The 15,362-nt window shown below is 32.9% G+C and overlaps 1 protein-coding gene across 1 annotated transcript; it reads left to right on the top strand.

The window, feature by feature from the left end:
* Positions 1-5,305: 5,305 nt before the first annotated feature.
* Positions 5,306-9,799, top strand: LOC134727270 (gustatory and pheromone receptor 39a-like). Its single transcript, XM_063591650.1, has 4 exons — positions 5,306-6,376; positions 7,509-7,577; positions 8,836-8,925; positions 9,554-9,799. Exons 1-4 carry the CDS (start codon positions 5,348-5,350, stop codon positions 9,653-9,655), a joined length of 1,290 nt encoding a protein of 429 aa, XP_063447720.1. The 5' UTR covers positions 5,306-5,347; the 3' UTR covers positions 9,656-9,799.
* Positions 9,800-15,362: the final 5,563 nt, after the last annotated feature.

The following is a 15,362-nucleotide window of genomic DNA, read 5'->3' as shown; positions in this document are numbered from 1 at the left end:
AAATTCCAAACGGAAAGTCTGTAATCAAATGGCAAAATCAAAAGATAAAACACATCAAACTAATGGACAACAATTGTCATTTTCCTGACTTGGTACAGGCATTCTCCAAAATAGAAAATGGTGGATTGAACCTGGTTTAATAATGCTAAACCTCTTGCTTGTATGACAGTCCATTATATTTATAATGATGTGTGAACTAAACAAAGGTACAATTGTCAAAATAGGGATACAGCCATCATCACCTTATCACAATCTCAATTAGAACAAAAACAAACAAATGAATAACAAAAATGCATTGAAATAAGAATTGATGAAAACATGAAAATATCCTTATTCTTAGGGAGAATACAATGTGGCTGCCTTTCTTATTTATATTTGTTTTGTTTTTTTACAATTTTAATGAAAGCTTACCATCATCTCTTTTTATTCAAGTAAGCAATACCCGTTTCTCAACTACTTTTGCTGTAAGTCACAAGCTCAACAAAAATTAGGAGAAAAATCTTAAAATTTTTCCTCTAGATACTATCTTCTGATTGTAAGAACCTTCTGTCCAAGTTTGGTGAAAACCAGTATAAATCTAATAAATGTTTAAAATAAACATTATGTTAAATGGAAGAAAAACTAAGTGTATTTTTAAGTAATAGATGGAAAAACAGAAAATATTTTTTAACAAACTTTCCTTCTAGATACTAGCTTTTGATCATAAACAAGCTTCTGTCCAAGTTTGATACAAATCTAGGATATTTTAAGAAAGTAATTAAAAAAATGTTTTTTTAACCACACAGTGAATGTAATGTTAACTGGCAGAAAAACTAGGTCCATTTATATGTAAAATATGGATAAACAGGATTTTTTTAAAACAAAATCTTATTTTGATAAAAAAAGCTTCATGTATGGTAGAAATCCAGGATAGTTTAATAAAGTTTTATATAATTTCAAAAACTATAACTATAGTGTGAATATTTGTGGACACTGCTGACTACGATGAGGCTTACAATGAATTGTAGGCTCGCTCTGTTTCACTTTTGGGATAAAACTTGCAGATGCAACAAAAATGATAAAAAAAAATCATTAAAAATCATATCTGCCAACAAACAGGCCAGGACCATTATAAAAAATAGGAAATTTAAACAAATAGTTTAAAAGTTATGAAAATTCCAGTCTAGGGACAATTGGGTACATTTCACAAGCAAGGTGAAATTTAATTTTGTATAGGTGGTGATTTGTTTTAACTTAACATAAGGTTTTAGATCAGAATGGGGTACATATTTTTTACTAGTCTCTCATCATTCAGTCTGTCAATTCATCAGTCCTTGTGGTTTCCAAATGCTTACTCCTTTACTTGATATTGGATTGCAGCTTTATTCTGATATGTAGACAAATATCATTAAGGGAAGATCCCTTATGAATTGACATCAACATGTAAGTCAAGGTTGGGATAACTAAACATAGACTGATATTTGTGCAGTAAAGTGGTTTCTGGATGCTATGTCAAATACTACATATCTGAATAATTATACCCCCCCCCCTTTAAAAAAGGGGGGTATACTGTTTTACCTCTGTCTGTCAGTCCGTCAGTCCGTCCGTCAGTCAGTCCGTCCCATGAAACTTTCGTCACATTTTTCTCAGGAATTACACATCCACCCTTCTGTAATTTGGTATCAACATTTATATATGTCAGCCATACCGTGTGATGCGTTTTCAGATTCATCACTTGACAACTTCCTGTTTACCGAACACTTGTATGATTTTACACATGATAGCCAGGTTGAAAATTTTCGTCACATTTTTCTCAGGAACTACAATACAAGGATTTCTGAAATTTGGTTTCAGGATTTATATAAGTCAGCTATACCGTGTGATGCGTTTTCAGATTCATCACTTTACAACTTCCTGTTTACCGAACACTTGTATGATTTTACACATGATAGCCAAGTTGAAAATTTTTGTCACATTTTTCTCAGGAACTACAATACAAGGATTTCTGAAATTTGGTTTCAGTATTTATATAAGTCAGCTATACCGTGTGATGCGTTTTCAGATTCATCACTTGACAACTTTCTGTTTACCGAAAACACTTGTATGATTTTACACATGATAGCCAAGTTGAAAATTTTCGTCACGTTTTTCTCAGGAACTACACTACGAGGATTTCTGAAATTTGGTTTCAGTATTTATATAAGTCAGCTATACCGTGTGATGCGTTTTCAGATTCATCACTCGACAACTTCCTGTTTACCGAACACTTGTATGATTTTACACATGATAGCCAAGTTGAAAATTTTAGTCACATTTTTCTCAGGAACTACAATACAAGGATTTCTGAAATTTGGTTTCAGGATTTATATAAGTCAGTGATACCATGTGATGCATGTTCAGATTCATCACTCGACAACTTCCTGTTTACCGAACACTTGCATATTTTTACACTATTAATATTATCCACTTGCGGGGCGGGGGTATTATCAGTGAGCAGTAGCTCGCAATTTCACTTGTTATTACAAGTTTATTTGGATATATGGTCACATAAAGTGAGGAGAAAACAAGGTATATTATTTTTTTAGGTCAATCCTTTAAATGATGAGGTATTACCTACTCATACTAGGCTGAGTTTGGTTTGTTTACAGATTCTAAATTGAAAGTTTTAAACTTTACTTGGATATATGATCACATATAATGAGTAAAAGATCTACATGTTGATACTGATGTCATTAGTGCAGAAAATTTTGAAAAAAGTAAAAAATATTGTGCAAAAAAAGATGGTTGCAGGATGCTAAATCAAAACATATTGGACTGCAACAATATTTGGTTATGTGGTCAGGTATATATAATGAGAGGAAATGCTTTACTTGTAAGATCAAGATCAATAAAGGCAACAGTAGTATACCACTGTTCAAAACTCATAAATCCATAGACAAAATACAAAATCTGGGTAACAAACTAAAACCGAGGGAAACGCATTAAACATAAGAGGAGAACAATGACATAACACTAAAATGTAACACACACAGAAACGGACTGAACATCACACATAATACCCAGAGAAAAACAAATATAACATCAAAACCAAAGTACTGTGACACGTCTTATCACAATGTGAATTTACACTCAAGACTATTCAAAAGGCGATGTTGCTGTCAAGATCATAATAGAAATGAATCATACCTAAATATAACCATAGAGAACAAACTTTGCCATCAGGAATCATTGTTATACATAAATGAGCCATAATTATAAAATATGAATAAATTTTTCTCTTATACATGTACTGATAATTTAATTTGGGAAACTTTTAAATCAAATCAACAACTGATTAATGTCCTTTTACGACATTGATTTTAACATTTCTAATTTTAATCTTCATACAAAACTTATAATAAAAGATGTTTCCCTTTGCTTCCTATTGTTTGTTTTCCCTTTCTTGATTGTCTTATTCAATTGGTCCCATAACAAAAGTCTGCATTTCTCATTTGGCAATATGTGTACTTGTTGCAGCAACTTATCTAATTTCAGAAAACACTTTATGATTTACTATAAAAACAATTGAGGGAATAGTTGCATACAAAGGATACCTTTTTATGCCTTAATTATAAATTTTTAGAAAAATGTTCTTTGCAAACTGTTTTGACAAATTTAATCGAACTTGGCTTCAATAATCATTGGGATAAGAAGATTTAAAAATCTGTATGATGTCCCTACCTGCTAACTGACATTGCCGTTATGGCTGAAAATAGAACATAAATGAATCGCTATGAATAAAGAATATCTGACAAAGCACAAATGTTCAAAATGTTGAGATGACTCTGAGATCTTCCTACTGTATATCCTTCCAAACTGTTAGATGACTTCTTGTGGAAGTAATTGCCTTTCAAAGAAGAATTGTACTAAAAGAGAAATTTTATTAAAAATCGACAAGAAAATTATTTACAAATAAGTCAAACACATATTGCAAATGTCAGTCGACTCTTTATTGATTTACTTACTCTTTAGTGACGTTTTTTACTAAGGTTTTAAGTGTTTGCGTCTCTTATCTTATTTAACTGTAAAAACTAGATAGACACTTTAAATGCAAAAAAAGATCAGCTTTTCAAGATTTCATAGGTTCCCCAAATCGTTAGAAGACATATATAGGTGATCGCCCTAGACAACACTTTTTTAACCCTTTTCTGTGATTTATCCAAACACTTAGGAAGTTGTAAACAGGTCAGCAATGCTAATCAACTGAAAGGGATTTTTGTCATGCATTCTACTTTGGTCTACAAATAAAGGCAACATAGTATACTGCTATTCGAAATTCATGAATCGATTGAGAAAAAAACAAATCTGGGTTACAAACTTAAACTGAGAGAAACACATCAAATATAAGAGGAGAACTACGACACAACAGAAACACAATACAAAAATGTAACACACACAAAAACGAACTATAATATAACAATGGCCATATTCCTGACAATATTGGAGAGTGTTTGTCTGTGAACTTTATGCACATACACAGAGTTCTTAATTTTGCTGAGTAATTCCATACTTTGGCAGTTTGTTCGTGAGTATAGTACTGAAAATAAAAAAAATGCTTTTAATAAAAAGTTAAACAATTACCATTTCCAGTTCAACAAAGGATATCGTTTGTATGTTTCCTGCAAAGGTTATTTCTTGTTGATGAGTCTGCATGGTGAAATTTTAATCGTGGATAATGAATTCGGTAATAAATGGCCTTCTGTTAACTGAATAATGTCGATGTCAATACAAGGTTTTGACATGCTTATTTGAAAACAATGTCTGAAGCGGTATAGTGAAATGATATGTTGACTACAAAATTGTTTCGTGTCAATTAATCATAAAAATGATTTGAATTATGATTTTAGTAGACTATGAATGATAAAGCATTTTATAAAAGCAAAGTTCTGAATTAAGAATTTTAATCGTTACATAATGATGGCAGGTTAAACGTGCTTTTGCATGTACCATGTCAAGTTTCCAGTAACATGTTACTTTGGTACAGTTGATGTTTCTAAAGTTTGAAAATGTATCATTTACTCTTAAAAATGTCCCTTTAAGCATGATTCAATATTTACGTTACGGATTAATTGAAAACAATATGTTTGCTTATTGTGGCGATAAACTGACCCTTTGTAATAGTAAACTGTCTTTGTAAACATGTACCATACAGTCCTATTTGTTTATAATCCATCATATTATTTCAATGTGATTTGTATGATATCAAGTTCAGTAGAAGTAGGAAATCAGAAGCCAATCCGCACATGCAGTCATCATTAAAAGAATTCATAAACGTTTAGTATAAATAATCATATTAGTTCGTATAAACCATTTTCCAGATGCCATTAAAATGCCAAGCAAGATTTACCCGTTTACATTGGCGCGAACATCCATAGATTTAATACCTCGCAAAATGGCATGGGTAAACCAAAATTCGTTTAGTCAGTCAATGAAGCCTTTGTTATGGTGTTTGAAGATAGCTGGTCTTCTACCCGGAATACCATTGATAAGTGGAGGAAATACGGATTCGGATAATAACGAAATATCTCCCGAACGTGTGAGGATTAGATCTTGTTCTGGAAGAGTATATACAGTTTATTCGATCGTTGTGATTTTGATTTTATGGTATAATTTAGCACTCTCGTTAACAGCATTTGTTAGCGTCACACAGTTTAATGGCATTGTTTGTAACCAGATTATCACTTCAATGTGGTTTCTACAAATTGCCTATTGTGCAGTTTGTAACTTTTTCGTCTGCAAACACCTGAAAGTCTTTTGTGTCCAGTTTGACGATGTTGCCAAATCTATCAACTTTACTAACTATTATTTCATAAGAAAATGTGCAATAGGTGCGACAGTTTTGTACGTCGTATGGATGCTGATTGCGTTCACGTTCACTGGACTTGGATCTTATTTCCTAGCAGCCGGAAATGTTGGAGGGCCGTTTGGAGAAGTCAGCTTTGGAGTAGGAATTATTGTTCGCATTGCATTTCTGGTAACATACTTTTACTTCACGTCTACATGGTATTTGATCGTGGCTTCATTTTTCGTGGTCTCTCTTGTTCTAACAAAAAAGTTTAGACATTTCAACAGGAATTTTCAAAAATGCTTTGAAGATGGAAAATTTAAAGGCGACATTGAAACGACCCGTATGCAGCATGAGCATTTGTCAAGATTACTGTTTCAAGCCGACAAAGTATTTTCTATGTATGTAATGTCCTCTATTGGTACCGTGATCCCGTTGATAATTTTTACCCTTTATTTTCTCCTGTTTGAATCCATTGACGTGTTCTCATTTATAGCCACGTTATGGTCAGCATGCCTCAGTATTATACAGATGATGGTAGTGTTTCTAGGAGGAGGTTTCGTCAACCATGAGGTAATATTTGATTAGAATTTTGTGTTTAACGCCGCTTTTACCATGAGGTAGGAATGAGTCCTTAATTCGAATTTCTTCCTAAAATAAGTTTCAAGTTTTCAATTATCTATGCTGGTGAATATTCTTATCACATTTTTTGGAGTTTAAATTGTTATCCTTCGGGTTTTCAGTTTATTAATAGTGCTAAACTTTTCCAAGCGATTTGGATAATGAGAAAAAAAGCGATTTGGATGATGAGAATAAAATCTGAATTATTGAATTTCAAAAAGCGTAAATGTTAAGTTATATACAATGTATCCACACCCTTCCAGGGTTTTATACTATGTGTCTTATTGAAAAGTACTGTAAAAATAAAAAAATCTAAATTGTACTTGGAACGCAAAAAAGATAGCCCGATTTTATAAAGACACACACTGCAGTGTGTTAATAAGTATGGTGTATAACTTTAAGGGTTATGCATAATTCATTTCCAAACTACATTTATTTAGAAAAAAGTAATATAGCTTTTTTTTAAGGAGCACACTCCTGGTGATGAAGTCTGTATAGTGTATGAACATGCACAAGCGTAAAGTTCAAATTCCCATATTTAAACGCTATACGATTTGGAAGAGAGTATGTTATACATCCTAGAAATGGGAAGTTTAAAATTGTGGCAAGTTTAGGACAATTCATTACGTTTGCCCTTTTACGTTTATCCTTGCTTCATGTACGAGGTGAATCTAACGTGAAATGTTTAACATGAATTTCACGTGAGACTATTCTGAAATTCATTGTGAGCAAAGTTTGCCTGTGTATACGAGATGCAAGCCCTCACTGAAATGTAGGTTGAACTGTGCAAGATGTTTTTTCTTTTGTCTTAAAGGTTTTGTATACATTTTGTATCATATAAGAGTGCACTAACAAGTCGATCAGAAGGCGTGCACAAATCGTACCCATTGGCGAATGGGTCATTGCCGCAAATAGCACAAGACGGCATCAAAACTTCTTTATGATAATTTAAAACGGAACTGTTGTTTTAATGTGTTTTGTGTATGATCATTGATGTGTCTCCTTACATCCAACTGAAAGTATTTTACTTTAAGTTTATAACTGTATGAATATATACTGATTTTACATCGTTTTCTTATTAAAGGCACATGCAGCACTGGAATATGTTTATGGAATTGATATGAACGTTATGGGACCAATTCACTGTCACCAGGTAACGTAATACATAGAATTTATTATCCATTTTTTGTCGGCCCTGAAAAAATGTTCTTTTCTTAAATCTATCATGTATGTTCGCTCTTTTTCAAGCGATTTGACAACTTTTTAAACTGTAAAATACGACAAAGTCTAGATTTAAGAAAAGGATATTGATTTGAACGAGAGCTAAGTCTAAAAAGTTGACAAACTAACGGTTAAGTTTTTTCAGAGACAAAAATAAAACAAAAAAATCTCCAAAATTATAAAAGTTTTATTTGTTGTTGTGTTGCTGCCCCACTAACATGCTATCATAATGATATTTTATGCGGGAAGCAATTTTTTTAAAAGAAACACTGGGATTACAACGACAGACATTAAAAAATACTGATTTATGACTTTATTGTGAACACTTAGTTGATGTTTAAGGTTACAGGTACACACTGAATTACTCGAGTAACCTATAAAACAAACTTTCACTGATTTATGTTGGCTGAAATATAAATGTTGATCTCTAACTTAAAATCCTATCAATTAATTGGTTTATAAATCATTCAAAACACCATAGCTTCATCCTTTGTTTCTTTTTTAAAATTAAAAAAAAGTAAACAATTGTCTTATGAACGCAAGCTATGCTCATCCTAGCACTAAAAAATATTCTTACAACTACATCTGTTAAAATTGTAAACCTTTTTCAAAGGCAGTCTGAAACACTGAAGTGAAAAAAGTGAAAAGTATATACAGAAAATCAAAACATCATTACTAATAATCCAGTACTTAGAGTATGCACCAAAATATTGATCAGGTCGAACAGTATTTATTAGAAAACAGGTTGCCCACAATTTTTAACTACTATATTATTCAAATACATGAGCACGTGGAAGTAATATATATATTACTGTATAAACAATTTAGAAAGCTTTTATCTTCATTTACATTAAACAATTTGCACAAAGTTTATTTATTTGTTTGCCGTATTTTTATTTTATTGAAGATTTTCCAACCGTTTACTATATTTATACTGCAGTATACTATAAAATTGAGAATGGAAATGGGGAATGTGTCAAAGAGCTGTTTTATCAACTGCGTCGAAACAAAAGCACAGAACACATTAAAAATATTCAAACGAACTTTCATTGACAAAATTAATTTAAAAGTAATTCTGTTAATTATGTTAACAATTATCAAATAGATAGTATTCGATGTTGTTAGACTATATGTAGATGAAGTATTTCAAGTAAGCATGCATTTGACACTTTGTTTTTTTAAAACTTTAGCTGAACGTATTTCTGTCCAAACTAACTGCGAACCAAATTGGTTTTACTGCATTTGGATTGTTTACGATAGACAAGCCTACCATCATTGCTGTAAGTACTTAATATTGTCTTTTTTTTTTTTTATTGTTAAACGTGTTTGTAAGCGCACAACTCTTCCCCTTACATGGTACAGTGGTGTAACAAAATAGCTTAGAACAAACTGTTCATATCAGTTTGATATAGTTTGGCTCTTTAGCCATGTATATAGGAAAACAACAACTGATAAAAAAGGGGAAAAACATAAAGTATACCTCTAAAGAGTGTTAAGAGTTACAGGAAGACATTTAACAACAGAATAAATAAAGGCAACAGTAGTATACCGCTGTTCAAAACTCATAAATCCATGGACAAAAAAACAAAATCGGGGTAACAAACTAAAACTGAGGGAAACGCATTAAATATAAGAGGAGAACAACGACATAACACTAAATTGTAACACTCACAGAAACGGACCATGTCCCACAAGATTAGAATTAAAAAAATGATTCCTGCCCAAGACAGGATTAAAATAGTATACTTCCGAAAATGATTTTATACAAAAATGAAATAATTTGTCACGCGGCAAGCCAACAACGAAAAAATTAGCATGCGCAGCAATAGACGAAAATAGATTGTCGATCGGCAAAAGTGGCTCCTTATTCATTTATAATTATAAGAAATATTTTTTTTATTTTTTCAGTTTGCTTCCAGTATTGTTACCTACACTGTTGTTGTAATTCAGTTCAAACCGTCAGCATCGGACCCAACAAGTTCTCTCTGTAACTGTACCCTTACAACATGATATAGCTTAGTGAATGAGGTTGTCGGAGAGATTCACTTATGAACAAAAACAAAACAAGTTTGGAAAATTCGGGTGTGATTTTGTATCTTTCAAGATTTTATTGACCAGTTATACTGTATATATACATTTGTATTGCTTGTATAAATTCACCAGGATAGGACAAGTTTCCTTGTATTGAATTATTTAAATAAATGAAAGTTGATTGATGAGAAAAAGTCAAAGTTATCTGAATAGGATTCTCAAAGACTTGATTGACCAATGGTTACATTTATATTTGTATAGATTGCTCAATAAAATGTACTAAACTCAGACAAGAGGGTTAGTATAAGCATGGAAGTACCAATAGGCAATTTTATAGAACTTTCATGGTTTGATCAACTTTATTATTTTACGCACCACTGTGTAACGTATATATCATTGTAAATTTCATGTACACGATGCTCATAGGAGTGGAGTTATGTCAGTATATACCGCATACATGTTTGTACGTTTGCTTTAATGTAAGAAGTAAGTGTCAACCTGTTAGAAGTTAGAAAAGCTCAATATTAAAATAACAAAAAAAAACTGGGGAAATATTTAGATTTAGAGCAATTTGTAATCTTTAATCTGTAAATCTGGTTATAATGGGTGTTTTCAACTTTGAATTAGGAAAATGCATTTATTAGCCCAAATATTTTTTTTTAATCCTTGTATAATTATTAAATAGTATAACACCTAATTTCGTATGATCATTTATTAGATGCAACTTTCAGTGCAACTGATCTTATTTATGAGTGTAGAGCATGGCGGTGATATATTCATAGCAGAATATGTTTTCCTGTCAACGCACCTGTCTCTCTCCTTCGTATGATTTCCTCAGTTTTGATGTGTCCAATTCATTTATTTGACATTGGTGTCGAATAGTTGGTGTCCTCCAGAGGTGTAGTGTAGTGATCGAAGTTGGTGATATATGACGACTGGGCTATTCGTGTTACGGTAGGTCATAGAAATGTGTTTACTGCAAACTGAAGCAGTCATATACACAGAAATATTTATACTAAATAAATAAAATAGATAAGTTTTTGAATGAACACAACGTATATTTGCCTATTATTAATTGACAAAATTAGTCAGATTAATGAAAGTGGCCAGTATCTTCCAATATCAAAACAATGTTTCTTTATATTTTCATTCTTACACTTTGATTAAAATCAGGCTACGATACTCTCCGTTGTAACTGTATTCTTGTATATTTTCAGACCTAGAGTTACCTTCCTTACATTGTGACATATCTCCTACTATATCTTTACAATCTTCCTTGTATTGACAAAACAGCTTTTCTAGAGATTAGGCGATTTTGATTGATGATCGCGTAATATAATCTATATACGTATTAACTGCTTCAATGTTAAAAAAAAAAGGTATGATGACCTCTGTTTTAATCTTAAATAATTTTTTTAATGCACAGACATAAAATAAAAAGAGTTTGAGTTTGTTTTGACTTTTTTTTTAGCATTTGTAGTGTTAATTACTCACCAAATATATACATTTTAAGACAAGCACTTCTATGGCAATAATTTGTCATATTTTGCTCAAGCGTCCAACAAATGTTTTGACCAATACAAAAAATGATTGATTATTGTTTGCATTACGTCCTTGGCAAATAGTTCACGCATGTTCCGGGCGGAATGAAAATAACAATTGATTCAATTGGGTGGTCCTGAAATGAAATGTCACTCTGGATGAAGGACGGAAAATATGGATTCCGACTGGAAAAATAAGGGTATATTGGATAGACACATACACGTTTTTGACAGTCCACATTTAACAAATGCTGCAATTGGTATCGCACAGAAAGTATGACACTCTATCTAGATAAGACACCGATATATGCAAAGTTATCAAAGGTACCAGGATTATAATTTTGTACGCCAGACACGTGTTTCGTCTACATAAGACTCATCAGTGACGCTCATGTCAAAATATTCATAAAGCCAAACAAGTATAAAGTTGAAAAGCATTGAGGATCCAAAATTCCAAAAAATTGTGCCAAATACGGCTAAGGTAATCTATGCCTAGGATAAGAAAATCCTTTGTAAAGAATAGATCTAGAGTGGCCTTATTAAGGTCAAAAGATGCAGCAGATACGAAGAGGAATTTCAAAAAATCATTTGTCGAGTGAAACAGACAATGCGATTTTTACAAACCACTTGTTCTCTTTTGTCTTGTAAACTTTTGTTTGAATAGATATGTTATTGTCACTAAATGATGAGCATTATACTGATTTTAAATTTGTTGGGTCACAAATTCCTTGTTTTGCTATATAAATCATACAAGTGTATGCATGTACAATTTGAAGAAAAAACCATCGAAAACTTAAAAGAAAATGTTTTAAATACCAAATAGTTGTCACATCATGACGTCAACTTTTGCCTTTTAGAGCTTAAGCCCAAGTCCCACTAGACCACGATCGCACCACGCTCACCACGATCTTAATGAAATTCAGATCGTGGTGACGTCGCGGTATGAGTGGCATGAAAATGTAAATTTTCGTTGCTATCACGATGTTACTACGTCCTCATTACGCTTCTACAACGATCCCGCTACGATTATAACACGTTCTCACCGCGCTTATTCTGCGACCTTACTACGCTTATCAAGATCTCTCTACGCTCACCACGTTCTCACTACGACCATACCACGAGTTATCCGATTGCAACACGATCTTGACACGCTTCTACCGCGATTATAGCACGTTCTTACCACGAGTACACTACGTTCAAACCGCGATCTTACTACGCTCTCAGCAATAACGTCAACATCGTGTTCTATATCAATACAGTATAGTAACGAATCTTGATCATGTAGAGATGTCGGACCGACCAATCCGACCTAAATTACAACCTATTGCTAGTCCATAAAGCTGAAATGACGATATTTTAGTGAACGATAGCAGATATGAAACAGTTGTGTCAATAGATATAGGGAGATGTGGTATGCGTGCCAATGAGACCACTCTCAATCCAAGTAACAATTTTCAAAAGTAACAATTATAGGCCAAGACACGGCCTTCATCAACACCGAGCCTTGGCTTACACCGAACAGCAAGATAAGAAAGGCCCCAAAAATTACTAGTGTAAAACCATTCAAACGGGAAAACCAACGGTCTAATCTATATAAAACAAGAGGCATGGTTGAGCCGTTAGAGAAAATGGACAAGAAGTCCCAATTACATACAGACAAAAATACCTGGAGAGAATTAATATATTTTATGACAAAATGACAATGAGAATAATGGTCGTAGTATGAACGTAGTCAGGTCGTAAGAAGAGCGTGACGAGGACGGCAAGGGCGTGCTAGAATCGTACTATGGTCGTGAACAGCGTGGTATAGTCGTAGTGGAAGCGTAGTTTGGTCGCGGTGAAAACGTAATGATCGTAGTGCGGTCGTGATAACGTCACAATGAGATCGTAGCGCAGTTTCTCCGAATAGAATCACGCTTTCGCAACGCTCTCACTACGATGGTACAGCGACCTTTGCGATCTTACTACGATCTTAGTGCGCTCTCACTACGCTTCTACTACCACCTGCTTTCGCCACGACCCAACCACGATTGTTTTGAACATGTTTAAAATTTGCCACGCTCATCACGATCTTGAAGATTTCACCACGACCGTGATACGACCTTACTGCGATCTACCCGATCGTACTACGATCATCAAAATTTGCCTTTTTTTCACAGATCGTAGTGCGATCGTGGCCTAGTGGGACTGGGGTATTCGTGTTTTTTTCCGCAGGAGATTCAAAAAGCTATTCTTATATACGCCTATAATATATATAAACTAATTAAACGGAAATTTCAGTAGCATTGATATCATTATTAGAGAACACGTATATACATGTACGTATAGGACAGGAATTCGGCAGGCATTGTCTTAAGTCAAAAATGCTAAAAAAAAATAATTAAAAAATGGCGATATTAAAGTATATTCAAAATATTATGTATACTTCATACATTATTTTAATTTTAGTTTCTTGTGTACAATTTGGAAATTAGTATGGCGTTCATTATCACTGAACTAGTACTTATTTGTTTAGGGGCCAGCTGAAGGACGCCTCCGGGTGCGGGAATTTCTCGCTACATTGAAGACCTGTTGGTGACCTTCTGCTGTTGTTTTTTCTATGGTCGGGTTGTTGTCTCTTTGACACATTCCCAATTTTCATTCTCAATTTTATGTTCACATATCCTTATTTGTATGCAGTTTATATTGCTCTAGTTGCTTGTAAATTTTCATAAAGATCTTTGAGATCGACAATTTCCGTAGTACGTATTTCTATTCGTATACCTTCAAAAACCTTTGTGCACCTGATACAATGAATAAGTATGAAGGAGTTATTTTTAATACGCAGTTTCTACTTGTTGCTGTAGTAATGTATAAAGTATACCTATTTTTTTTTATTTGTGAATTGAATCATGACTTGGTTTAACATACATGATATTGTTTTGTAATTGATCAATGTTTAATCATTCTATCTTTACTATGTCTCGTGACGCTTTCGCCTACGACAATCTTAAAAACAAGTATCTGAACTAGACGACATATATTTGACATGTATGTTTTCTCTTGGGTTTTTATTTTGGATTACAACCGTTTACATTTTATAGCAGTTGTGTCTACTGTACTTATTAATTATTTCTTTTTTTGTTTAGATGCTTATCTTGATGTGTGTACGACTGACATAAGGCTGTATGGAGTAGAAAAACAAGTAAACAAAAACAATGATTACTTTGATTTACTTTGAGTTTAACAGAAACAAAAGTTTAATTGGCAATTTCATGCTCGTTTAATTGTTCTCGACGTTAATTGTGCAATGCATATTTGGACATGTTGAGAAATTGCTTTAACATACTAAACATGAAGTAAAACAGAGCAAAAACTATCGTGTATGGTCGAAAGCGTGTATTTTTCCTTCATCCGTCAATTTTAACGTAAATACACATATTTGTCCAGTATTTGTGGTAACCTAGTTGTACCATATACAACGCCCGCGTGTTAATATAAAACGGAATAAGGAAGGAAATGTCAAGTGATTTTAATTTTATAATTTGTGTGCCCATTCACACACTTGTAAATAGACAAAAAGGAAGTTTAAAATTATATCTATCTTCAAACTCTTAAATTCATATAACGTATATATTTGCTTTGCTTGTTGAATGATACAAACCACCTGTCTAAAGTTTTTTTCCCTATTTTTGCAATGGAGGATATGAAATTTTCCCTTTCCGTCCGTTCTAGATTGGATTGTCCATTTCCCAGAAATCAATAGGAAATCAGAATTGGAATAACATTTAGGCTGATTTTAATTATAGTTCCATAAACTGATTTGTTTTTGAAAAAAATAAATTTTAAAAAATAATCGTGACTTTGTATGAGTTCTTTGCAGATGGTAATGATTGGTTGTCTATATTTACGCAGTCACATCTTCTTCATTTAGGTCAGTTGTATGCAGTTTCAACTTATATTCGTCTCTTCGCGGGCAAAATAACCCGTAAACACTCATATTATTTTAAATTCATTCATGCATCCAGAAAAAAAAACCTGGTACAAGTATATTCTTATAAATCAAATGCATGAGTCTAAGGAATAATATGTGTTTTAAATTGAAATAACAAAAATACAGAACTCCAAGGAAAATTCAACAAAAAATGGTAACATTCAAAGCGCAA

The sequence above is a fragment of the Mytilus trossulus genome, chromosome 7 (assembly GCF_036588685.1).
Source record: "Mytilus trossulus isolate FHL-02 chromosome 7, PNRI_Mtr1.1.1.hap1, whole genome shotgun sequence".
Classification (NCBI taxonomy): Eukaryota; Metazoa; Mollusca; class Bivalvia; order Mytilida; family Mytilidae; genus Mytilus; species Mytilus trossulus.
The sequence above is the reverse complement of the archived record's forward strand: the minus strand, read 5'-3'. Positions and strand labels throughout refer to the sequence as shown.

What these genes read in the sequence shown, in the direction of transcription:
- LOC134727270 (XM_063591650.1), top strand. Translation starts at nt 5,348, where the DNA reads ATGCCAAGCAAGATTTACCCGTTTACATTGGCGCGAACATCCATAGAT. An exon ending in GAGGTTTCGTCAACCATGAG is followed by an intron (nt 6,377 to 7,508) that starts GTAATATTTGAT and finishes TTCTTATTAAAG; the next exon opens with GCACATGCAGCACTGGAATA. An exon ending in GACCAATTCACTGTCACCAG is followed by an intron (nt 7,578 to 8,835) that starts GTAACGTAATAC and finishes TTAAAACTTTAG; the next exon opens with CTGAACGTATTTCTGTCCAA.